This window comes from Cornus florida, unplaced genomic scaffold (genome assembly GCF_030987335.1).
Source record: "Cornus florida cultivar Cherokee Brave unplaced genomic scaffold, ASM3098733v1 CherokeeBrave_3.0.0_Hap2_Chr02, whole genome shotgun sequence".
NCBI classification, from domain to species: domain Eukaryota; kingdom Viridiplantae; phylum Streptophyta; class Magnoliopsida; order Cornales; family Cornaceae; genus Cornus; species Cornus florida.
Window position 1 is genome coordinate 26,194,687 of NW_026775572.1, and position 27,057 is coordinate 26,221,743.

The following is a 27,057-nucleotide window of genomic DNA, read 5'->3' on the forward strand; positions in this document are numbered from 1 at the left end:
AGGGCCATTTTCAACTGGATATGGTACACATGATCGATCGGATCGGTTGTTCCGTCAAACAGAATAAAGACTGGCATAGCAAACTTCCTTGGATGCGGGGCATTCAAGATCTCGTCGGTGAATGGTGAATCAACCGTCCGAGCTGCGGATCGGAGAGCTTCATTCTCTCTCTGGAGTCCAGCGGTAGCTCTGTGAGTTACGGTTCTGCCCTCCGAACCGCGATGAGTGATAGTAGCCATGGAGGGCCGGTAAGACGGATCGAACGACCGTTCCTCTATGAACTCTCTTTGCCAAGGCGACGCTACTCGACGGCGATCAACCTCTATCACTTCCTCTCGGTCGAACCTTTCCCGATGCGGATCGAAGGTTATGGCTTCATTCCGTCTAATCTGCTCATGTCGCGGATCAACGTGAGTCGATCCTTCGTGATCCTCAACTCGACGAACATTTGGCGGCAAATTGTCCATCATCCTTTCATCACGGTGGTGAGCTGACTGATTGTTCTCGTCCTGTTCGCCTTGACGCGCGATATTAGATTGAACACCTCCTTCACCGACCGGAAGTGGATGCGAAACCGCAGGTATTTGCCGATGTTGCATTCCAGCTTTCAATTCTGCATTCTCTTTTTTGAGAGCCTCAATCAAGTTCATCAACTCCTCAAGCTTTGTTTGCTGGACAGCCTCCATCGGATTGGAGCTTTCACCTATCATTATTCCTGAACGGAGTAAAGGCATTAATCTCAAGTTCGCGAGTAGATCCGAGCTTCGTGAGTGGGAATTTTTCAGATCTGGTTTCGAATTCTCCGAATTATGCTCACCGTTTACGAGATCTGAATTGTCTGAACTCTAAATCCGTCAGATCCCGCCACAATCGAACAACTCGTTGTTGCGTAGATCTGAAGCCACTTCTGCCAAAGCTTCAAGAATTGTAATTCCTCCAGAGTAGGTCACAATCGCTCAGATCTGGATCCAAATCCCAAAGATCGAGTCTCGATCAACCGAATTGGTCTGAATCCACTCGATATTCCTCATTGATCAACCAAACTTCCATGCGATTCCCACAGACGGCGCCAATTGAAGATGCAAGAAATTCATTCCCTCTTTCTCTCTCTAGAATTCTTACACTTCAACCAAAAGATCCTCCTCTTCTTTTCATTCCTTCCCTTATTTATAGATATTTACAAGATATTTACAAATATTGACGGATTGCTGGATCTGGGCCTGTTCTTCCATAAGTCCTGGCCACCTTTGATGGGCTTATTCGCGTTCGGCCCATATGGCAGTGTCTTTTTATGGGCCAACCCAGCTGTACGGACCGGATGTCGTGCTTGCAAGTCAGATCCGGCCCATGTCGTCCTGGGCCTCCTCAGTCTCATATTGACTTTTCCTGTTTCTACAGCAACAACAGAACGAGCTTTTTCGGCAATGAAGCGTGTCAAAACTAAACTTTGCAACAAGATGGCCGTTGAATTTCTTGCAGATTGCATGATTCTCAACATTGAAAGAGAACTTGCTAAAGATATTGATATACATTCAGTAGTTAATGAATTTGACTATCTTAAAGATCGGATGGTTCATTTTCAATAACTTAGGTTCATCTTCAGTAGGTTACTTAAGAGAATGTTATATATGTTTTTTTTTTTTTTTTTTTTTTTTTTTTTTTTTTTTTTTTGAATATATATAACATATATTTGTCATAAGAATTTTTGTGTTCATTTTTTAATTTTTTTTATCTTTAGCCCTTTCCACTTTAGAATCCTAGCTCCGCCCTTGCTTAGATAACGATGTTTTAAAAAAACTCAAGTTTAATAACATTTCATATTATAAATTTGCCAATGACACCCGATATTGTCGTCTAACATATACACATCACTACAAGAAAAGATGGGTCTAGCAACAAGTATTAAAAAATGTAGTTAAAAAAAAAATAAAAAATTAACAGCACTTTATAAAAAATGCTGTGAGAAGTAAAAAAAAAAAAAAAAAAATTGCCGCACGTGTCATCGCACTGCTTTTCACTCCCACAAATAATTTTTCTTATATTCTTTTTCATTTTCATTATTCTCACCTCTTTCCTATCTGGTAAATCCTTACTCTCGCTCTAGGTCATGAACTTACTCTGGCTCCATTCTCAATCAACTGCTCGCATTACTTTCACTCAGTCCATGTGAAAAATCTTCAATTTGAGGGCTTCGTTTCCATTTTCAATCCAAAGTTTTGATTGTAATTCAAAGAGAAATCCAAACCAAACTGTTGAGTTCATTAATCAGTCTATCCACTTGCAGGTAAATTCCATCAATATTGCTTTGTTTTTGTTAGATTTCATGCTTTAATTGGGGATTTATGTTAATATTATGCGAAACCCTAGCTTTCTAAGAGTTTGAAACTAATTTTAGAACTTTGTTTCAAATTTTATTTATCTTGATATATAATTTAATTCAAAATTATTGGGAATTTAATTGAAATCTCTCTCCTTTTCCTTTTTTGTCGAACCAAATTAACGTCCTATTTATGTTCATTTTCCTCCTATTTCTGGGCAACCAAACGGACCATCGGTATCAGAGTCAAACGTCTTCATCTCTCGTCTCCTTCTACAAGAACTTAGGTATGATCGCAGATATCTCTGAATAATTACTTCGAGCAAGTTCAGTTACAGATCTCTCTCTCTAATAATATGAACAACACTAGTTTACTCACGAATTCATTGAATTGTCATAACATTTCACTTCACTAGGGTTGATAGTTTACTTATATTACGAAGTCAACTGACTTTACAATATTGAATATATATATATATATCATCATATCATTTGGTATTTGTGAGTTGTATGTGATTAGGTTTACGAAGGAGGTCACAAGTTTCATCTTGGTCAAGTTTAATTTTCCATGCTTGACAACAAAGGGAGGGAAATTTCATTTGCTCACAAGGAGAAGAGAGATGATGGAAGCATACTGGTTTTTCTATACTTCTGAAAAAACAAAACTTTTTTAGGGTTGATTAATTTGTTCTAATGGTATTTTTATCAATTTCTATGTATTACACGGATTATGAAGGTGTCTTGATTATAGAAATTTGAGCAGCATTGAACAAAATGCAAATTATTGTTCATACATTACATTATCTTCATTTGAATATATTGTTATAACCTTTAAAAATAAGTGTCATTATTACAGATTGGGTTTGTTTGGTTAGTAAATTTAGTTTATGAATGGATTGATGTTGATTATAAAATTTTGATTTTTTTTTTTTTTTTAAATTGCTTCATTTAAATATATTGTTATAATCTTTAAAATTAAGTGTTATTTTTTGCACTATTTATATTTGTTGTCATAAATTTTTCATATATGGCGGCAAATACAATTGTTGCCATATCTATCGCGATCCATGTTATGACAGCAAATATAAATGTTACCAAGTAGTTATGGCAGCATTTTTTAGTGCCGGTAGAGACATGTTTCCTCTGCCAGTTTGCTTAGACATAATGATGCTTAAAAAAAACTCAAGTCTAAAGATATTAATCTGAGCCATCAGGCAACCAAAAATCCAACCATAACAATCTTGGTATTGTTGCCTAGCATATATACACGTTTTTTTGGCACATAATATTAAACTTATACTGATAATATGGTTCTTAAATATCTTAAAATAATAAGAAAAAATAACAAAATTCATAATCTACCACTTCACTTAGACATAGTGATGTTTAGAAAAATCTCAAGTTTAACGACATTTAATAGTATTTCACGTCATATATTTGCCAATGACAGTCGGTATTGTTGTCTAGTATATATATGTATACACATTTTTTGCACATAATGCATTAAACAATATGATTATTAACTATTTTTAAAATAATTAGAAAAAAATAACAGAATCCATAATTTGTCAGTCTGTTTAGACAAAGCAATGTTTAGAAAAAATACTCAAGTTTAATGACATTTAATATTACTTCACAGTATGTTTAGATAAAGCTATATTTAGAAAGAAAAAAAAAAAACACTCTAAGTTTAATGAAGTTTAATATTACTTCACGTCATAAATTTACCAACAACAGTCGGTATTGTCGCCTTACATAAATACACGTTTTCTCCTCATAATGTATTAAACTTATACCGACAATATGGTTCTTAAATATTTTTAAATAATAATATAAAATAACAAAATCATAGTTTGTCAGTCGATTAGACAGAATGATGTTTAGAAAAAGCTCACATTTAATGATTTTTAATATTCATGTCATAAATTTGCCAATGATACTCGGTATTGCCCCCTAGCATATATGCTCGTTTTTTGAACATGATGCATTAAATTTATATTGGCAATACGGTTTTCAAATATTTTAAAGTAATGACAAAAACGTAATAGAAATTATAGTCGTCTGCTTAGACAGAACAATATTTAGAAAAAGCTCAAGTTTAATTACATTTAATATTATTTTATGTCATAAATTTGTCAATCACACACACAATTTCTCCCCATAATGCATTAAAATTATACCGACAATATAGTTCTTAAATATTTTAAAATAATAATAAAAAAATGTAACAAAAATCATTTTTAGTTTGCTTAGACAAAGCGATATTTACAAAAAGATCATGTTTAATGACATTTAATATTATTCTACTTCATAAATTTGCCAACGACACTCAGTAGCATATATTCATGTTTTCGATCTCTACATTTATGCTTTATTATATTTTTATAAAATAATTCTAATTTATTTGACTAAATTATTTCAATTTTTCTATTGAAAACTCCAAGAATATAATTTTTGCATATAATGATTCCTCCTAAAGCATCCAATATATGTGTGTAATTTATATATGAAATCGAATATACGTAATGTGGATCTGCAAAATATAAATTTCATTTAAACCCAAATCTTTTTTTTTTAAATCCTCAAACACAAAACATTGAAATTTATGATTCATCCAAAAACCTTCTGATCCACTGGTGGTGCTGATGAAGGGTAGCACTTATTATTGAAGAAATATTGTTGTTGTAATCTCTTTATTTTCTGATTATAAACTTTTCTTACTATAATTATATAATTTTTTATTTATTTATTATTTACAAAATAAGTAAATCACACATGCATTCCTTCCCAGCAGTTTGCGTCACTTCATTTATTAAAATACTTACTGAAAATAAAAAAAAATAAAAAAAGTAAATCACACATGCATTAATTACTCTTATTACTTAATAACAGAGGAGTGAAACTGTTAAATGCGGGTGTTGAAATTGATTGCATTGTTATTGGATTGAAGTGCTCAATCACAATATGATTTCAACAAATTTTAATTGAAAACTTAAGTCATAATATTGTACATGTAGCCGCTACATATAACATATTATGTGGTTAAAGTCAAAGAAAAAAGAGAAAAATAACTTAAACATTTACAAATTATACCCCCATTGACACCATTGATTTTTTTAAGGAGTCTCAACTTCTTCAAAAACTTGAAAACACCCCCTGCCCTGAAAAAGTATAAAATATTTATTGATCCAGAGTATTACACAAGTAGGTACTCTCGGAGTATTGAATAATTTTCCCTTCATATGATGACGTACTAGTGATGGTTTAAAGCTTAAAAAAAAAAAAAAAAAAAAAAAAAAAAAAAAAAAAAAACCTATTATATTTCATATATATAATGACTACTATATTTAGTGCATTCAAATTATAATAGTGCTAGGTGGTTATAAATTTTTTAGAGTTAATATTCGCACTTTTCTTTTGAACTAATGCTCTCCATTCTTTAAATGACACAAGTGGTCCAGCTAATAAATAGAGAAATCATTATTAGTTATGCCATTTATGTCAAGAAAAGAAAAAGACAACAAAAGGAATACATTAAATGTGAAGTGCATTTATTATCTCCCTTAAAATAGTAAGTAAAAAATAGCCACCTTTAAAATAAAAAGAAAAAAAAGTTTTGAGTTGAATAACATTTATAATAATCCACATCATAAATGTGCCAACAACCCTACCATACATACATGTTTGTTATTTATGCTTTGATTATATTTTGTTAAAAATAAAAATATATAATTTATTTTATTAAATTACTCCAATTTTCTTAGCGAGAACCCCAACAATAAAGTATTTGCATATAATTCCCCCTCATGTCACAAAATATGTGGTATTTACTTCACTTTACACTGTTTTTATCGTAGATATATACTTTTGATACGCGCAGAATCACCCACCAATTTGTTCCACTAATTATGTAAGATTTGTTGATTGAAACAAGTAAAAGGGTTTTTTTTTTTTTTTTTTTTTTTAATGGTTAACAAGTAAAATTAAGTTGTATACTAATTAATTAATGACTACTAAAATCGATGGAAAACACTATATATAATTGTTTGATAAAAGTTATTGAAATAAAATGCCCTTAAATCAATGCCTGTTGTTTGAAAAAGTTAAAGGAAATGCTATATTTATTGTATGTGTGCTTCTCTATTTCACTTACTAGAATTGAATCACTTGCTATGAGGGTAATATATATATAGAGAGAGAGAGACATAAATTACTTATATTAGTATATTTGCCTAACTTGCGATTTATTATTACTAAGCTCAGAATTATGAAATAAATATATATATTACTAAGCTCAGATAAATTAGTTCGGTTGAAAAATTAATTACAACAAATAGAATCAGTTATCTGATGAGTGAAGCTAGCTCATGAAGTCTTGAGAAATTGAAGTTTCTTAAAATGAAAATTATATATTTCTCAAAAGACTATCATCTTTTTTTTTTTCTATTAATTAGTCAAGCCCGAGGAAGGGGTATTTCTAATTTCACTTTTCAAATTTGAATGGAACTAGTAATTAATCCGTTAAAAGATACGTGACCTAATACTAGTTAATAGTTAATTTTGAATAAACTAACTACAATGGCGTTCTAAATTTGCAAAGATTTTTACCTTCATCACTTCTTGCGCTACATGTTTTATTACAATGTGATTAATTCAACAAATTTGAACTTATAGAAACTTATATATATATATATATATATATATATATATACAGTAGTGTTCAATTGCTCCTGGGAACAAGAAATTATATACTCACTTTTAATTGTAACCTTAGATCTAATCCTACAGCAATTACTTAATTGACTTTTATTTTCTTCATTTTAAGAAACTTACATTTTCTTTTCATATTCTTTATCTACCATTAAATATCGTTAAAGAAAAATGACAATTAGACAATTTATTAAAGGAAACAGAAATAAAATAATCCAGTAAAAAAACACTTCCTCATCACTACCAATTGTTTATTCAACAAATTTGCAAACAACAACATAAACAAAAAAAATTTAATCAAAAAAGATAAATAAAATGGCCATTAAATAAAGATTGTTTGAGAAGTATTGATTATAATCAAAACTCAAATTTCAAGATTGATCTATATTTTATACTCAGCTTAATAAAATATTTTGAATTTGTTCAGCAACTAATTTAGAATTAGGATACTACTATTGACTTCATAAATTTTTTAGAAAAATCATGCAAAACAACTCTTAATATATTATTATATATCTATCTAAATATTCTCAGTATTTTTTTATTTTTTATATTTTTTGGTAAATTAAATGTTCAAAGTGTTGATCGGTCAAAGCATGCCAAAATATGTATAATATCATTGCAAATCCCAAGTTTTTTCATAATTTATCAATAGAACTGATAAAGTATGGAAAAAAAACTAAAAATAATGACTTTTAATTTTAGATTAATTTTAATTCGTCTTAGTGGCTGCTTGCGAATTTGGCAAAAAGTAGCCAAATTATTTTATTCTTATTTCCTTTAATAAATTGTCTAATTCTATTATTTTTCTTTTACGATATTTAATGGTATGAAAAGAAAAATGTAAGTTTCTTAAAATAAAGATAATAAAATTAAATTAACTAATTGCCGGATTAGATCCTAATGTTACAATTAAAAGTGAGTATATAATTTATTGCTCCAGAAAGCAATTGAATATTACTGTGTATATATATAATATAAGTAGCAAGTACAATATATATGAAAATTGCTGCTAATCACTAAATATATTTAAAATATGTTTGGAAGCACCTAACATATTCAAAATATGTTTAGTTTAAACACAACATTAATCCAATCAAATTATGGGAGAGAAAATTAATGATACAAAATCTAGGGTACATATAAACAGGTCAAAAGAATATATATATATATATATATATAAGATAATATTAATTGGACTAATTATAGTTTTGTCTTGTTCAGCTCACCGTTGCAAAAAAAAAAACTATATAATGACAATTTAGCTAAACTGGCAAAATCATGCAAACATCTCTCTCTCATGGCAACTAACAATGGTGGCTGCTACAGAGAGTGTCAGCGCAACCACGGGTTGCAGAGAGGTTCCCACGCCGTGGATGGCTGCCTTGAGTTTCTCAAGGGTGGTGAGGAGGGAACTCCGGCGGCTCTACTTTGCGCCACCTGCGGCTGTCACCGGAGCTTCCACCGGAAGGAGGAGCCTGTTGGCCCTGTTGTCCACCTCAGCCCATGCATGGCACGGGTTGTACCCATCATCCGCACGGTCGCACCATTGCTACTCCTCCACCACCACTGCCGCCGCCGCCGCCGCCACAACCACCGGTTGCTGCACCGGAGGTAGAATCCGAGGCGCTTGGTGGAGGGGAGATGGAGGAGGGGTTCATGGGTGGTTTGAGGAAGAGGAGGAGAACTAAGCTTATGTCGTGGCAGAAAGAGCGAATGAGAGAGATGGCGGAGAGGCTGGGGTGGAGTACTCTGAAGAGAAAACACGGCGAAGAAATTCGCCGGTTTTGTTCGGAGCTTGAGATCACAGCTCAAGTGTTCAAGGTTTGGATGAAGAACAATAAGAAACGTTTAATGGGAACTGGGGAATCATCCTCGGCTTCTGCCGTGAGGGGGGCTGATTTGTAGTAGAGGATGGTGGTGGTTGAATTAAGAAGTGCAGAGCGGTGGTGGAAGGGTGGTGGTCGTTGAAGAAGTAGTGTTTGAAGAAATAAGAGTACTGTGTATAAGGGTATTAAGGGTATTTGTGTTGTTTGATGTTGTTGTTGTCGGATTTGCTTTTTTTAATTTTATTTTGGGGTCTTTGTATGGGAACTATCTCAAGTCCTCTTGGCTGCTGCTTTAATCTCCAAACTTGTAGTTTGGAGTTCTTGTGTTGTGTTTAGGGGTGAGCAAATAATCTGTCAATTCGACAATCTGGTCCGAACCAATCTGATCCGTGTGGTTTGGTTCAGTTTTCAGATCTCATGGTTCGGTGATGGTTTGATAAATTTGCAATCTGGTATTCGCCGTTCGGTTAACGGATTGGATCCTGAAAAACCGATCAGAATCGTTAACCAAACCAATCCGAACCGTTAGTAATATATATATATATATATAATCTCCCAAATAACCCTAGCTCCCATCTCATTTCGTTACAGCCGCGCCTCACTCAGCCTTTTCTCTCTTCCTGGCGTTACATACTTCAAGTCCATGACCTCTCTCACTGGCATTTACCTCGGAGCTCGCTTTCCCACTCCTGTAAAAACTCCATCAAATTCGTCGATCCCCTCTCTTTCTACTTTCTCTCTCTAGATCTATGATGTGGGTTTCACAGCTATTCCAACTCTCTTCACTATCAGTGCTGCCCTCTTAATATACGACCAAGATTCTTTTACAGAAGTCGGCAATGCTTTCCTACTCTCCAGCGGCATCGAAGGCATCGTTGTTTCTCTCACCGCCGTTCCTCTCACCGACAATTTGATCCCATCATCAAATCATGATGGCCGTTCTTATATCAAGTAATATATATACATTTATTTATATCTGTAGATACATATATATATGTTACAGATATAAATATGTGTGTGTGTGTTACATATGTTGAATTTCATTTGCTATTGGTGAATTTGGTGTAGATCTGCAACTATATTACCTGTATGCTTGAATTTCCTCATCTTTCTGTTTGGTTGCTGCGAAAATTAAAGAGAAGGAAAGATGAACAATACCAATTACATTCTTGTATATTGCATTATTTAGAATCAGAAATCTATATTTCAAATACTGACTTGAAAGAAGCCAAATGTAGTTGTATCAAGCGGTTAATGGGCCATAATCCGTGAAAACCGATCCGATCCGATCCGTTATTTCACGGATCGGTTTGGTTCGGATTGAAGACCCCCACGGATCGGTTCGGTTTCAATTTTCACCAATCCGTTGGGACCGATTCGACTTGATCTTTATCCCTAAACCGAACCAATCCAAACCGTGATCAGGCCTAGTTGTGTTATGTATTGGGATTATATATATATATATATATAAAGTTTATTTGCTTTTGGTTTAATTCAATTACACCCCCTCTAGTTTATCCAATCTTCAAGGAGACTCCCTAACATTTGCAAAAATATAATCAAACCCACTATTTTTTTTTGATACACATTAGTTTCCCTCCTCCTTGGTCAATGGTCAAAGCTGGTCAGAGGTACTTTTTGTCGCAAAAAAATAAATTTTAATACCTAAATTGCTCCTCAACGGTTATGTTTGGTTACAGGTTATATACCATCTATGAATCAAATTGTACTAATAAATTAAAAAAATAAATTTTAATGCCCAAATTTTAAGATTTTGTTTGTTTTGTAATTTCAAAAGGGAGGATCCTGTAATTTTTTCTCAAGAAGAAGAAGATTTTGTTTATTTAAATGCTAAACACTAAGATCAGTATTCAAAAGCTACAATAATAAGATTTTGCAAACTTACTAAAATAAAAATATCAAAAAAGAGAAAATTAATTCATATTAGGGCTGATAAGGGATTTTGCAAACTTACTAAAATAAAAATATCCAAAAAGAGAAAATTAATTCATATTAGGGCTTTTAATTTTAGATTCAAATAGAGATAAAAAAAAATTAGGTATCCAAAAGGTACCATGAATAAGAGTTTGCAAACTTACTAAAATAAAAATATTAAAAAAGAAAAAATTAATTCATATTAGGGCTGATAAAATTAGAGCTTTTAATTTTAGATTCAAATAGAGATAGAAAATTAGGGTTTATATGTGCAAGGCAAATACAAAATCAAAGAGAGAGAGAGAGAGAAAGCCATATTAGCAGCGAAGCCCCTCCACCGAAAACCCAGATTGCAATTGGGCTCGGGCTCCGGCGACGACCAATCGATGAGATTGGACTCTGTCGACAATGAGCAGCGATGCCCCTCTCCCGAAAACCCAGAAATTCTACAACTCTCTCTTGGGCTCTGGCTCCGACGACGACTAATCGATGAGATTGGACTCTATCGACAGTGACGACCAAACGATGAGATCAGGCTACAGCCCGAGAAACCTTAACAATCCACAATGTCGGCGACCCACAGAGCCGGCCAAGGCCCGCGCTTCCGCCGCCAATTTATCCCCTCATCCGTTTGGCCTCTCCATCTTCTTCATCATCTGGGTATAGCTCATCCCCCTTTTGTTGACTCATCTTGTTACATCCCAGCATTTGAATCTCGTCCACCTCCATACCACTTTGAGAGAGAAAGTGGTTGGCTTGAAAGATGGTATATTTTTACTACCATTTGGTTCAATAGATAAAGCTAACCTTGAGTTATAAAAAACCTTGTTTGCTTAAGTTTATATTAGAAAACACAAAAGGGTAAATTAGTAATTATATTTATTTATTTGTTTTTATCGGCCTACAATGTCTAACATGGATCTGACTAAATTTTTACAAATATAAGAGGGTGTCCTTGAAGATTAAACAAACCACAATAAGTGTAACTGAATTAAACCTTTTGCTTTTAAATGGGTGGCAATTTAAGCCCAAAATTATTAAACCGGCCAAACCAGTTCACTAAAATTAAATTATTTTGGTGTCCAAATTTAAGTGAGCAAGTTAATAATAGGTAAAATATGAGTGTCCATTTAATTCAATGATCAATGGTACGTTAAGAGTTACTACCCATCTTTTCTTTTTCCTCAGTTTCCTCTCTTTCTTTCTTTTTTCTTTTTTTTTGGGTTGTGAAAGTTGTATATTTGACTTTTTCCCTAAAAAAAAATTAAATTAAATTAAATAAATAATAACAAAATAAAAGGGAAAAAATTGTAACCATTGAGACCAAAAAATTAATAAATTTAATATAAAAACATTTTTTAATAATTTTTTTGGTATTCAACAATTAAAATAATATGATAATTTTGCATCTAAAAATATTTGGGTAATTGGGTTGGGTATGTTAACTAGCTCATTTAAAACTCAATTCTTTTATGACCTATCATAAATAGATTGATAATGAATCATTGACTCACTATTAACTCCTTTATTCATAACCAACCCAAGACCCGCCCAACCCACCCAATACTTGTTCAACCCACCCACCATCCTACTTTTAAGTTTGTTTGGTGTCTCTTTTTAAGTTTGTTTGGTGTCATGTACCAAGAGAAAGAACCAAATTATTCAAACATTTGTGTATAAATAATTAAATATAGCCTTTGCTCACCCTTTTTAAAATAGATATATCTACTCATCCAATTGTTTAACTTCTTTTTTTTCTCAGATCGGTTCAATTCTCCTTTCAAAACGGTTTGAATCAATTCTCCTCCCGAAAAGAAACGTCATAATGATAATGATTGGAGCCACATAATGTCCAGTATGGCATCTGCCAAGATGTCATAATCATTCAGCGAGGATTGTTGCCCGCAACTTTTCTCCCGATATCATTAAGGGCAACATTTATCATGCGCCCATTTTTTTCCTTTCTTTTTATTTACAAGAAGAAAAAAATAATACAGTAATAATAATAATCTTATTGTAGACCTCATATATAAGCTGTAATATTAAAGGTTTTCTATATTTATAATTACATAAGAAACCTTTCCATGGATCTTCGGATCGAATTGGATAAACTGCAAGTTAGATATGAATTCAATAATAAACAAATTTGTGGGATTATCGGATCGGATCAGTTCATGAAATATTTCAAATCAAATTTCTGAAATATTTCAAATCAAATTTGGATAAATTAAGCCGAATCACGACCGTGACAACCCTAAAGAAATCTAATACAAGGCTTATGGAAAAGAAAAAAATCTAATACAAATTTCTAGCTGTCGATCACCAAGGTAAGATTATGAACAGATCATGTACGAGAGAGAGAGAGAGACACACACACACAGACAGAGAGAGATAATTGCACTAGAAGCTTCAAATAGACTACTTTATATTAAGGAAGTGATTCAACTGTTGTTCCTAAAAGGAGTAAAAGAAGTTCTCGTAAAAATACAAAAAAATGAAGAGGGGAAGGGGACAAATGGAGAGTACCACGCTTAATCTTAGTCCTCATACTCTGTTTCTTCATCATCATCCTCATTATTCTCCGCGTACCTCCACCCATCCTCAACATTATCACGGTCCTCTTCAGTTTCTTCACTATCTTCTTCCTCGTATACTTCTTTAACCGGCCATGGTTTTTTCACAACGCTTATATTGGCAGGAGATGCACTTGAGCCTTTGCGAGCACTTTTTGCAGGAGGCATCTTCAAGTTTGGCTTGGGCTTGCTCTGTTTTTGACTTTTGCCATTTCCACGTTTTCCAGCATAAGCGTCTTGGTCGCTCGCTTCATCCATCTCATTATCAACATTAGGTTGGGCATTCTTAGCATTGTCCTCTGGGAAGTGACCAGGGTGCTCTCTCCTCAAATGAAGGTTCAGCTTGTATTCGTGAATGTAGGCCTTTTCACACCCTTCATACGGACAGGAGTAAGGACGGTCAGATGATCCAGAGCCATAAGACGCAGCAGTAGATTTTGGAGTTTTAGAAACCTTCTCTGCAGGCTGGGCATACTTTGGCACCTCCACCATGTTCTGTGGGAAGTTTTGATGTAACTGAAAATCAGACCCATATTATGCGGTCGAGATTGAAGAGTTTAGATTCAAACAAATATACTCAGTCCTTGCCTTTAGATCTTATTACACAATTATAAAGTGTTTGGTTGTCTTGCAAATTATTTGAACTCAATTGTATCATTGTTCATATCCATAATGAATTCAACTTACTTGCTAGCCAAAAAAACACATTTTGAGACTTATTTTTCTTATTCAATTGCAAGTGAAAAATTGAAATTTATGAACAAATGTTATTGTTCCACAATGTACAGTATATCAGATGCTCTTACCAGCAAAAGATGATTTTCTTTCCCAATTGAAAACAAAAATGAAGCTGAATTACGGATATCAACTATGAAAGATTGTGAATGGAAGTACTAACCTTTTCATGGTGCGACATGATGTGATTCTTTAATTTATACTCGTGAGCATATCTCTTTCCACAGTCTGGATAAGGGCAGATATGATAATTCTCTTGTGAATGGGTTTTCATGTGTGACCTTAGGTTGAAATCCAATGAGAAAGCCTGCATTATTCATATTGGCAAATGATATAACAAAAATTGAAGCAATAAATAAGAACTTCAGTATAGTCTTGAGCTTCCTGACAAAACTCAAACATTAAACATTTTTTTCCCCGATAAGTGAAGCTCAACATTAAAAATCAAAATTTGAAAGAAAGCAAAAAAAAAAATCATGCTAAAATATAATAGAATTCTTAGAATGGACAGAAAGATCACCTTACCACAGCCTTCATGAGGGCAGACAAAATCTCTCTCCCCTGTATGAATGAGAAAGTGTCTTTTCAGCTTTGAACTATCCAAAAATTTCTGCAACATAAGCCCAAAGTTCATTCAGTACTGCTTAATAAGCCCCAGCAGCAAGGGGAGAAATAGAGAAGGGAATATGAAGTGTGAAGCGAAAATTAAATTATAAATGCTTTTCAGAAGATGCTACTTTGGCCTGTCTATAACACAACCAGACTAAACCAATCACAGTCTGCATCTACATATTCTTTTGGCAGATCAGTACCTCAACTTTAGTTCAGGCCAAGACATCAAATAGGTTATCTTGTCCACATTCTTTGTTGAAGTATATTGATGCCATCTTGTGAAACCAATTCTTTATTGTTGCTAACATCTAAGAAATTCCTCAGGATCTTACACCTCCCAAACTTGTCTCATTTTCCCCCAACAGCATAATTATTAAAAGCTCAAGGGGGGCGCCAAAAAAAAAAAAAAAATTTCACATAAATCCTTTTGATAAGCATATGATTTCACTAAATCAAATACCATTATAATTATGCAACAATAAAAGGCAATAATCATGTCATTTAAACATGTATTATATTATGATGAAAATCAAGAATCAAGCACAAGACGCATTTAATGTAAGTAGTCCCATGAGCTTATGAATTCCGTCAAACATAAATAAGATTAAACATTGTTAGGGAAAATGAACATGGTTTGATGTAGAGTTGGTGGATTCATGTTCATATCAAAAACAAAGAAAACGAAATGAAGGACAATAAATAATAATAACAATAATAAGGGGCTTTTTTTTTTTTTTTTTTCCTAGCCCGGAGCTGCTGAAAAACATGAGCCTGACGTGAGAATGGTTGGAAGAGTCTCGGCCTGCAGTAGGTTGAGGCACTCTACCGAGCCTTGACAAGACCGGGCATATTTTGGAGCGTAAACGACTTTAACATGCCCCAATGTAGCACATTTTAAGGTAGTGTTCAGGTTTAGTAAATTGACTATTTAATTAATTGATTTTAGAATCTGATAAAATAAATTATCAATGTGGTTTTTTCAGAGGGAACTACAAAATGCATATAAAACAACTAGTAGTTAAAGTAAAGGACAGGAGGCTGAGGAATCCTACCTATCCCACGTAGTCAATATAGCTATAGCACCATAATACTAAATTCCTCATGGTGTCTGGATACTAAACAAAACCCTGTCCCAACTATTTTGGATTGGCTACGTGAATCATGTTTCATCATTCTTCTCCAAGGCCATACAGTTAAACCACACTCAATTATATGTTTCTTTACTATCGAAAGCCATGCTAATTTTGTTGTCCACGTTCCTCTGATTCCCAGGTGCAGTTATTGATCAGTTGTAAATGTCTAAACCATTTTAGTAGATTTTCTCTCATTTTATCTCCAAAGAGTACCACTTCAACCTTTACATGAACATAAATATTTCTAATTTTATCGATTCTTTTGTTACCACACATCATCCTATGAGTATTTGTTACACGGGGTTCACAAGTGTTGATGAAGAAGTTCCGTTTGCCTGCTGACACTTTGCATGAAGCATATAATTATCAACCTCTCTTCCTTCTTACAGTTATTTTTTTTTTGTAATCTTCTTCTTTTTAAAAAAATTTCTAGTGATTTCTATCTTAATAAACACCTTTAGTTAATATTAATGGTAATCGGATGAAATTACAATATTGTAAGATGGGATTATCTTTTATTGCTTGTTACTAGAAGCAGTACAGTGAATCTAAACCCTTTAACCAGAGAATAGAAATACATTAAAAACATTACCTTTCCGCAATTCTCATAATGACAAACATATTGTCTCTCCCCATGGATGTGAGAATGCTTCCTCAAAGCTCCAGCATCAATGAACGTCTTTCCACAGCCTTCAAAGCTACAAAGGAAAAGAACTTCAGTAGTTGGCTCTGGTTCTGGCTCTGCTGCAACCTCCGGCTCTTTGACCTCCTTCTCTTTCATGGCCTTCAATGTTGACTCTGAGAGAAACAGGGCAAGAATTAAAAATAAAAATAAAAATAAAAAAGGTGAAACTCAGAATGACAAAGCAATAAAGGGAAAGTTGGCACAAGACACTCAATTAGAAACCGTACTATATTAGTCCAAGATGACCCTACAAACCATAAGACTTAAACATCCAATACATCGGTTATTTTAGTTTATTAAGTTCCTTCATAATTTAATAATAAGAATAGATAAAAATCCACAACACATCAGGAACAATATATTGCTCAAAGTGAAGAGTAAAATACTTCAAAATCCAATTATACACTGGGCACTAAAGTCTCCTTCAGATACAAACCTTTTTGCAGCTCGATTGCTTCATAGCAGGAAGGAAAGCAAAGAAGTGTGTCAAAATTTAATGTTTATATCATTTCATACAATCTGATTTCTTTATTGTTTCCACATATCAAATTTCTACATATGAAACTCTCCGAAATATTTGACCCAATTCCTTGGAATTCAACAACACCCAAACAAAAATAAAAAAACCAGCCAACAACGTAATGGACAAAAAGATAAAGCAATACGTCTTATCAAGAATTGATTACTACAATTCTAAACTCTATATAAACCCCAAAATAGATCTTTCTGATAATTTAGGAAAAGGCAAAACACCACATTAAACTGAAACTTTGATTGGTCGAAATCAGGAATTCTGGTCACTTAATCCTGAAAGATTGTCAACTTCTGTGAGAGACTTGCATACACGTCAAGAAGAAAATCTTTAGCCTTCTGCCAGGTGGAGCTCATATATTTCTCTAACTGTGAACTCTACGAATGTCCACTTCCAGTAAACTTGAGATAACAATTCTCCTTTTACTTCTTCACAAAGATGAACCTACCAGATCCCAACTTGCCACAGTGCTCAATGGCCAACGCGATCAGCAAGAGAATTCTTCACAAGAATCCTCATGCAATTTACGTCTACCACAAAGTACTCTTTTCACAAAATACAATGCTACACTACAAGCCAAATCAAATTGAAAGACAACCAAACCTAAAGGAGTAGTTGCAAGAAAATGGACTTTAACCATATAGAAGACAATTGGGAAAATTCCACCCTAGTCCTACTTTTCAACCTAAAGACAACTAAGTTCTAAATATTTTGAGTTGGACAAAGAAGTCCTATTTTCAAATTTGTTTCCAAATTGGTCCAAATATATATATTTTTCCAAAAGTACCCTTCTTAAGTACTGTTCAATCATCTTCTCTCTCAAACGTGCCGCCGCCACCTCCCCCACCACTTCCATCACCACCATAAACACTACCCATCCCTCCAGCAGGACCAGCACCCGCTGCCCAGCTCCACCCCATTTCTCAATCCTTTCAATCTCTGATCATCATTTTTCTTCTTCGTCAGCGACTAAATGACAGGATTGCAGGCGACTCATACCGACCATTGAGAGGTTGGCACTACGGAGGTACATCAGAGTTGAAGCTTTCTCGGAGCTGGGTCTGAAGTTGGCTCTAGGGAGTTGATGGTTGCCAAAGCTCGCGGTGGAACTGGAATGCACCGAACAGAAGGATGCTTGCCGATTTCAATGGAAGCTTCTCTTCTGAGTTCGCTGGTCCGGAGTTGCAAGCAATGTGAGCTTACTGTTACTTGAGAGTTCGACGTTGCCGGAGTTGCAAGCAACGTGAGCTTGCTAGATGGTCACCGAAGTGGGTTCACTGTCACCGGAATTTCAAGCCAATCGTGAGCTCATTGAACGAGTTGCGTAGAGGTGGGTCTTGCAGCAACACCGGGCTGAACTTGGTTCACCGGAGTTTATGGATTCCGGTGACCATGGCATCCATTCCGGTGACCATTGCAGCAACACCGGACTGAACTTGGTTCGCTGGAGCTGTGCAATCTGTTGTAAAACTATATATATATATATGTATGTACATATGTATGTATGTATATTCTAATCTTATATGGGCTTCGTGAGTTTTAGCTTACATTTGACCTGTCTCCTGATTCCATAGCACAAAGCTCGACCATCAAGAGGACGGGTTGGCTTCTTTCATGCTCCATTAAAATTTGAGAGAGAAGATTATTGATCGGTACTAATAAGGGTACCTTTGTTCAAATGTATATATTTGAACTAATTTGGAAACAAATTTGAAAATAGGACTTCTTGGTCCAAATCAAAAACATTTAGAACTTAGTTGTCTTTAGGGTTGAAAAGTAGGACTAGGATGGAATTTTCCCAAGACTATTTGGAAATATTTGATTGACAGATTCCCAATGAAAGCCACTATCAAGTGTTGGCCCCACCTATGTTTTGCACTTGGAGGAGTAGACCAGATTGGGAGTGATTTTTACACAAAGTGACTACTCTCCTACTCAAGCACTTACTCACACATTTGGCAGCCTGAACTTCTATAGTAGTACCAAGTAAAGATATCCACTGACAAATCTATCACAAGTTAAAATTAAATAAATAAATAATGAACTCATCTTATTTCGTGATTAACAAGAAACATTGGAAGCATTGAGCCAAGGATGTCACCTCTAGCCAAAGTGTACATGGTCCAGTTCGGTACGGTTCTAGGTTAAATCAGAACCGAACCAGTTCCAATGGTTCCTAAAAAATTGGAACCAAGACCGTTGAGGCTTAGAACCGAACCGAACCAAACCGTGAAAGGTTTGGCTGGTTTGGTCCGGTTCCGAACCACATTTAAAAAAAATAAAAAATAAAAACTCAATAACTCACTACCAACAATATGGATTTATCATATGGCTTATCAAAGCAAACAAAATTTATACAACAAATGAACAATAATAAACTTTTTTTCGGAAATTACGATAATAAACTTCTCAACCAAGAAATAAAATATATTTGTAATCTAAAAGCAAATGAGCTATTATCCCCTTTTTTTGCAATAAATAAGAAATTTAGAAGTAAAAAACCATTTGAGAGTAGCATTATCTTTGTGTGTAGTCTAAATTACATATTGTTGTGTACATGTGTATAGTTTTATCTTTGTGACAAATGTTATATTATACTGTTTATTAATATTGCAATATATGTATATATATAAATATATGTATTTTACGGTTCGTTTCGGTTCCAATGGACTTGGAACCAGAACCAGAACCGTAAAATAACAGTTCCTCATTTTGGAACCGGAACCGGAACCGCAAAATAATGGTTCCTCATTTTGGAACCGAAACCGGAACCAAACAATAGTAATTGAAAAACAAAGAAGAGTAGAATACCTAGATAGTCTCAGAAATAGAAATCTCCTAGATAATAAAATCTACGAGGCTTCCATGCATCAACAAGTTTACAGAAGAGACAACAAGAACGGTTTCCCCCTCACTGCCACAAATGAAATTGTAACTAAACAAGATCCTTCCTGATTTACTTTAACTACTTCAAGCATTCTAAAATAAACAAAATTTTACTTTTAGTGCCTTTTATTCAGAGTAAAATACATCTATATCTCTAAAGTTTGTTCAACACTTCATATGAAGTTATTATTAGAGTGTGCACATAGTTCTAAATTTAACGTTAGGCTAAGCATCTGCAACTCTGAAAGGGAATCAATTTTATTTCTTTTAACTTCAGGCTATGACTGTCCAATGAAATCAGCCTTGGAATTGGGGGCAAATTTGGAGACATCCAAATCTAATTTAAGAATTCGAATTTTCCACTGAAATAGGAAGTGTTTTACGGTATTTGAATCCCATAGAATTGGGTTTGGCTTCAGGTCGTGTCCTTGGAAGTTTGAGTAATTTAAAAAAATATATATTAAAACCTGTTAGCTCAGAATCATCCAACTCAATAGGCCGACATAAAACATCCCAACTCTTGGTTTTCAGGGCTCTACTACTGTCCATGTCTTTAAGCTTCTGACAGTCTCTTTCACATTACAATCCAACATCCTCTAGACCCAACTCGAGCAACTGCTGGCGGCAAGAGTAGCGCTCAAAAGCACGTGATGCTAGTCCACTCCTCTTGTTTTTATTTTATTTTATTTTTTTTGTTTTTTTGTTTTTCTTGTCTTAATCATTCTTCTTCTTCTTTTTCTTTTTTATATATTACCTTGCATTCCTCGTATCTCTATTCTCCCTCTTTTGTATCTCTACTAGCTAGGTTTTGTTATTTGATGACATTGTGATTCAACCATGTTAGAGCTTTTTATTGTCAAAATATATTTATTATAGGGTTAATTGCACATAACCCCCCTGTGCTGTCATTTGTTGCACATTACCCATGTCCTGCAATTTAGCAGATAACCCTCTAATCTACAAAAAAAAATTGCAAGCAGCTCCCCTACCATTATAGAGCCTTTATTATTATAACAAAATGCTGTCACGCATATTGCACATGACATGCTATATGCTTCAAATGACAATTTACTCTTTACATTGAATAATTGCACATACGACACTATCTTATTATTACACAACCTATACTGCATTTTTTGCTACAGGTGGCAAAATTTGACACAACCCGCCAACACAACACGAAGTTAGCTGGGTTGGATTGACATGTTCGTGTCATAATTCTATCAACCTGTTTAATCAATCGTGTCATATTCGTGTTTTGGAATTCATATGTTTAATCCGATTAGACCCGTTTAATTGATTATGTCAGCTCAATCCGGTTAACTCGTAACATGTTTTAACTCGATTACCATGAATTTTTTTTATTATTAATATAATTCAAGACGGATATGGTTTTTTTTTTTTTTAATTATATTGTCCCATTACCCTCATTTTCATGAATTTAGTCCTTCATTATGTCATTTTCCATTATATTTGTATTTTCTACTTAAGTTAATAAACAGGTTTTATACTTAAGTTAATAAACAGATTAAATGACACATTTAACCTAAGCGGGTTAAATAGGTTATTAAACAGGTTGTGTCGTGTTGTGTGTACACGACCCATTTATTAAATAGGTTACACAGGTCGTGTCATGTTACCCGTTTAATAAACGGGTCGTGTGCATGTCAAGAAATGATTATTAAAGTAGTCGTGTTCAGGTTGACCTGCTTAACAAAATACTCTTAGGTGGACACGACACAAATACGACTCACCAACACGAATTGCCACTCCTATTTTTGGCAGATGATCCCTGAACTACAAAAATAATTGCACATAAGTGCAGTCCTGTCACATGACCATTAGCAGGAAGATAATGAATTTCTTGTCCTTATGTAAGAAAAATATTATATATTAGAATATTATTGAGAATTGTAAGAGTACATAATTGTCCAAATACATATAGCGATGTTTAGAGCTATAGGAAAACTGGTCAATGTATCCAATATGCCTACACTGGAGAGTGAATTAAGTAGGCTAGAGATTGAGGACAATTTCATTGTGATTTCAACATAAAGGGTTTCCCTTGTGGTGCTACCATTTGATGAAAAGGTTGAGGAGGATGATGGTAATGGTTTGCAAAATTCATCGGTGAGAAATGATAAAGGTTTGGCAAGTAAGGTATGGCCGAACGTGTTAGGATTATTCAATTTGCATTTGTGGAATCTTTGGAGTCCAAAAGCACAATGGAAAGAGAAAATAATTTCTTTTTATTTTTTAGTATTTTACTATAGTAGTTTATATTTGTAGTTAAAAACATTATATATATATATATGTCTTTGAAGAAACAGTTTAGTATACAAGCAATTATTTTTGTAGATCAGGGGGTTAATTTGTCAAAAACGTAATACAGCGGATAGATCGGGGGGTTAAAAAAATATATATGATAGTATAGAGGGGTTATGTACAATTAACCCTTAAAATATTTCTCTTACATAAGGGCAATATAATCATTTACCTTACTGCCAAAGGCAATGTGATGAGATTGAACATTTTGTAGATCAATGAATAATCTGCCAAAAGCATGGTTCAGGGATGTAATGTGCAACAAAACGATAGTATAAGGGAGTTATGTGCGATTGAACCCACATATATTTATTACAAGTTAATTGATGAGATTGTGATTCAACCATGTAATAGCTTCTTAGTGTCAAAATACATTTATTTACATATGCATATGTTTTGTAAAATTATCTAAATTGCTTCATCATATCTTTTCCAATAGGGTTTAGTTCTTATGACCTTGTCCACAAATTGATAGATTTAATTCGAGGCTTCTAAGATTAAGACTTGATGTTTGATCAATGGTCCAAGGAGGGAGAAAAACCAAAAAGTGTTTCCTAATAAAAGTTCAAATCATCTCTAATTGAGTGGGGTCTACTTAAAGCTATGCAATATGCTGGGCTTTCAAGTTCACAAAATAGAGATTGGAACAATGGTATTTATTTTTCTATATCAAATATGTAAAGCAATTATAACTAACCTGTGACCCATTTCATGATCAAACACTTCCCACCAGTTGCAACAACATCTTGGGGCACCCTACAAAAGGAACAAAGATCAAGTTCTTAGCAAGGTCCCCACATTAAGCTCATAATAATGTAAGGATATAGTACAAAAGCAATTAAACAGAGTGCTTTTTATGGTTTAATTCTTTAAGGGACTGAACAGTATGCATGTGTTTTTTGTGTGCATGTGATCAGGGAGAAAGTACCAGCTCATGTGACATTCTCTCCTAGGTATACTTTTTTCTATCGATGACATAGCATGTGACACATGCTATAATTTCAATTGAATTTAGGTATATATAGATTAACAATTTGCGTCAAATATTCATACGCTAAGTTCAAAAATATCATAGATTTGCATTCAATAGAGTAGATGTGCAATATATGAGCCATAAAAGGAGGTTCTGCCCCTTCATAGGACATGTTTAGAGGCAACGCCCTCAAAGGTTATAGATCAGTTTAGCCAATTTTCTTCTCTGTTTGGAATTGGTTTCACATAAACTCTGAGTTCCCTCTTTGTGCTTGAAATTATGAAACCACAATAGTTCAATGCGATAAACAGATTTCTCATGATCATTAAGGCATAACAATAACTACAGAACCAATAGCAACCATGAAAGCACCACAAAAATGGGAAGCCTTAGCACAGAAAATGCATTATTGGCGTTGTTGAGACTTATAATAAAATTTTATCCAGAGTGGTTAAAAAAACTGCTACACGCGGAAGAGCAAGTAGTGTTTGGCAATGCAATATATAAAGCACTTTTCATAACATAATCTTTCCAAAATAGACTCATTTTACAAATCTTTACCACTATTTGCAAACCCAATTCAAGAAACTCCAAATTTGAGCTTTGGCTCAAAGGTCCACTAGGCAAAAATCTCTACAATTAAATATTACCTCTTTTTTTTCCCACCAAACACAAGTATAAGGTGAATTTTCAAATTAAAAGTGCTTTTAGCCAATCCAACCGCAACGCCAAACATGCTTAAGGTTAATAAGATGTTAATACTTGTAGTAGATTGCAGAGAGGGATGGACAACAATGCTGCTTATTTGCACAATTATTATGAAACCCTAAACACTCTCTAACTTCCTTTACTTCCCAACTTTGCTGACTTAAAATCATCAGTGCCTTTCATGCGTATCACATTGGTACCAAATTCAAAGTTCTTTTGCACGATTGAAGATCAAGATAGTGGGGTAAGGGTTTTTCCTCAAATAAGACAAACAACATAGAAATATGAGATTCAAAATAATAATTCAATTCTTTTTCCACAAATTTCTCAGCGACCAAACAGAAACAGCAACAATTTACAACAACAACACACATATATTGACATATATTAATATATATATATATATGAATATATATGCACATGAGATGGTGTTATGAAGGTAATTACCATTCTTTGAACCATTTGACAGCAGGAGACTTTGACTTGGTGATGGGTCGCCTCTCAAATAGATTGTGGTCCGTGTGAGTCTCCATTAATTTTTCTATACACGACGATGCCCGGTAATTGGTGAATCTTTGGTGCTTAGGGTTGGGATTAGAATTAGGGTTTCAAGAATGGAGAGAGAGATTTGGGAACTGAGGTCAGGTGAGCGAAGTGGTGGTAATCTGTTCATGTCGGTTTAGTCTGGTGTTGTTTCTCAGACGGGTTGTGGTCCTTGCGTACGCATAGATAAAACGGCCGGGTCAAAACTATCAAACCGGGCGGTCCAAATCTTTGTGGATTTTTTTTTTAATTACCTTGGCGCTTTCACTTTACTCCATGGTTCAATTTTCTGGTTTTTTTTTTATTTTTTTATCTAAAATAAAAATACTGTACAAAAAATTTATTTGGTTTATAGTTTCCAATAACCGTCTCAAAAAAATTCAGTTAAAAGAAATGTGTCTTTTCTGTTTCGTTTTTTAGAACTATTTTATGAGTAACACCAAATTAAATAAGTCCTAAACTCTTATTTTCAGGTAAAAATTCATACACTCGTATCACTCTTAAATCACTGAATACATCCTTTAATTTTGACGTTCTACTTTAGTAATCTTTCTAGTTATTTGGACTTTTAAATCATAATTCTTGCCTTGATTTACTATTGTAATTTTACTCTTCTCTTAATAATATTAAAATTCTAAAATAATTCCTAATAACCCTATTCCTCAATATATGTCTTTTACCTTCTATAAAAATTAATGTCACTCTACTTGAGAATGCATATATAGATTTTTCCTTTTATTATGTTGATATTGACACCGCCAAAATCTACTCCCTCTTATTCTCTCTCCAATAAGCATCATTCATGCTTTCTCCTTAACATTTTGATGTATAATAATTCATACTTTCCAATCACCATGTTATATTAGAAAAGGACCAAAATCATCTGATTGCCCAATCATTATACATTTTAAATTTTATTATCATTATTATTATTATTATATACTAGTATATCTTTTATTGCAAAAATAGATGTTGGGCTCTATTTCCCATAAATAGCTAGGTTAGCACTTAAGGTTGCTCTTCTTATTGAAAGCTTATGTCCGCTTGGTTGGCAATATTTGACAGATTAATATAATAAGAGAATTTGAGAGGTTTGAGTTTGGGTTAATTATGTTTGGGTTAATTATGTTCGTGTTGTAATTGTGTCAACACGATTTGACTCGCAAACTAAATATGCTGTGTTCGTGTTTGACTCTTTAAACACGATTATGACACGATTAACTAATCGTGTGTTGTTTGTGTAAAAAATAACTCATTTAACTAAACGTGTAGAATAAACATATGGTGTTTGTGTAAAAAATGACTTAAACATGTCTTTTCGTATCTTATCAAGTCTTGACACATTTATTAAATAAGTTATGTGTAGCGTGTTACGTATGGAATAATCGTGTCGTATTCGTGTCAATGACCTTAGACACGATTAATCGTGTCATGTTCGTATCGACCCTAATCGTGTCATGTCGATACGAACACGACACGCCAACACGAATTATCATTCCTAATATTCTCTCCCTCTCTAGTCTCGACACACTACTAAACCTCTCTTATCAAACTTCTTTCATTCATCAATATTTCCCATCTTTCATCAATATTTTTTATTTTAAATGGTCTAGTTTGTGTCCGACTTTTCGGACGAATGTATTTATATTTGAGTCCAAACCACCAATGAATACCGATCGTACCTGGAAGTTACATTAAATTGTTATTGTATTATATTTAATGTGTTCTCTTTTCATATTTAAAATCGCGTGGGTATTGTCATGATCTAAGTTCCAGAAAAAATATATATATATATCTAGCATCTTTTTCACAACAATATTTTAGAATATATATATATATATATATATATATATATATATATATATATATATATATATATATTTCATATGGTACTTATTTTGATTGTATTAAATAATATATTATATGTATACAGGACTAACACATACTGCAAATGAGAATTACAAGCCTGTAAATTAAACAATAGACCAGATAAATCACCGAGTTAAAAGTTAGACTGAGATTGGACACCACTTCTTGACTAAACAACGATTTGATTTACTTGCTTGCAATAATTGTCTTGGCATTAGTCCCAATTGTCTTGTTGATAGACTTTCTTTTTTCTTTTTCTTTTCTTTTCTGGATAGACTTTTTACCTAAGCAGACTTATAGCTGTTTTATTTTATACATGAAATTTTCAGCGTCGGTCCAATTTGTTAATTGATGATTATTTGGTCTTATTATGCAACTTACAAATCCAAAGGAATAATCCACACATTAATTTGTCATAAAAATATTGTCCCGTTATTATATTTGTTTCCAAGGAATAATCCACACATAAATTGTCCATTAACTTTTTCTTTTTTTAATTCAACATTATTTTAGTTAGGTTTGTTCATGGAATAGAGAACAACTTTTTTATATTGTAATCATTTAGTATTATGTTTACTTATAAACTTTTTGTTTAATTGATCCCCTTGCTTATACTATATATAAGCCACTGTAAATTTTTGAATTGGTAGAGTATTTGCACTGACACCCTATGTTTTTGAGGCAATTTAAAT

At 33.6% G+C, this 27,057-nt stretch overlaps 1 protein-coding gene across 2 annotated transcripts; it reads right to left on the reverse strand.

Moving 5' to 3' along the window:
* Positions 1 to 13,186: 13,186 nt before the first annotated feature.
* Positions 13,187 to 24,673, reverse strand: LOC132294381 (zinc finger transcription factor YY1). Of its 2 annotated transcripts, none has more exons than XM_059792214.1 (6): positions 24,401 to 24,673; positions 22,970 to 23,028; positions 16,437 to 16,642; positions 14,620 to 14,709; positions 14,263 to 14,406; positions 13,187 to 13,859 (listed from the first exon to the last, which is right to left on the reverse strand). In XM_059792214.1, exons 1-6 carry the CDS (start codon positions 24,484 to 24,486, stop codon positions 13,329 to 13,331), a joined length of 1,116 nt encoding a protein of 371 aa, XP_059648197.1. In that variant the 5' UTR covers positions 24,487 to 24,673; the 3' UTR covers positions 13,187 to 13,328. The 2 variants fall into 2 exon arrangements, with proteins under 2 accessions (XP_059648197.1, XP_059648196.1); XM_059792213.1 differs by having other exon boundaries at positions 13,187 to 13,880.
* Positions 24,674 to 27,057: the final 2,384 nt, after the last annotated feature.

Coding starts and splice junctions, on each gene's coding strand:
- LOC132294381 (XM_059792213.1), bottom strand. CDS start 24,486: ATGGAGACTCACACGGACCACAATCTATTTGAGAGGCGACCCATCACC. Junction 23,029..24,400: donor GTCAAATGGTTCAAAGAATG/GTAATTACCTTC, acceptor TTCCTTTTGTAG/GGTGCCCCAAGATGTTGTTG. Junction 16,643..22,969: donor GATCATGAAATGGGTCACAG/GTTAGTTATAAT, acceptor TGTTTCTCTCAG/AGTCAACATTGAAGGCCATG.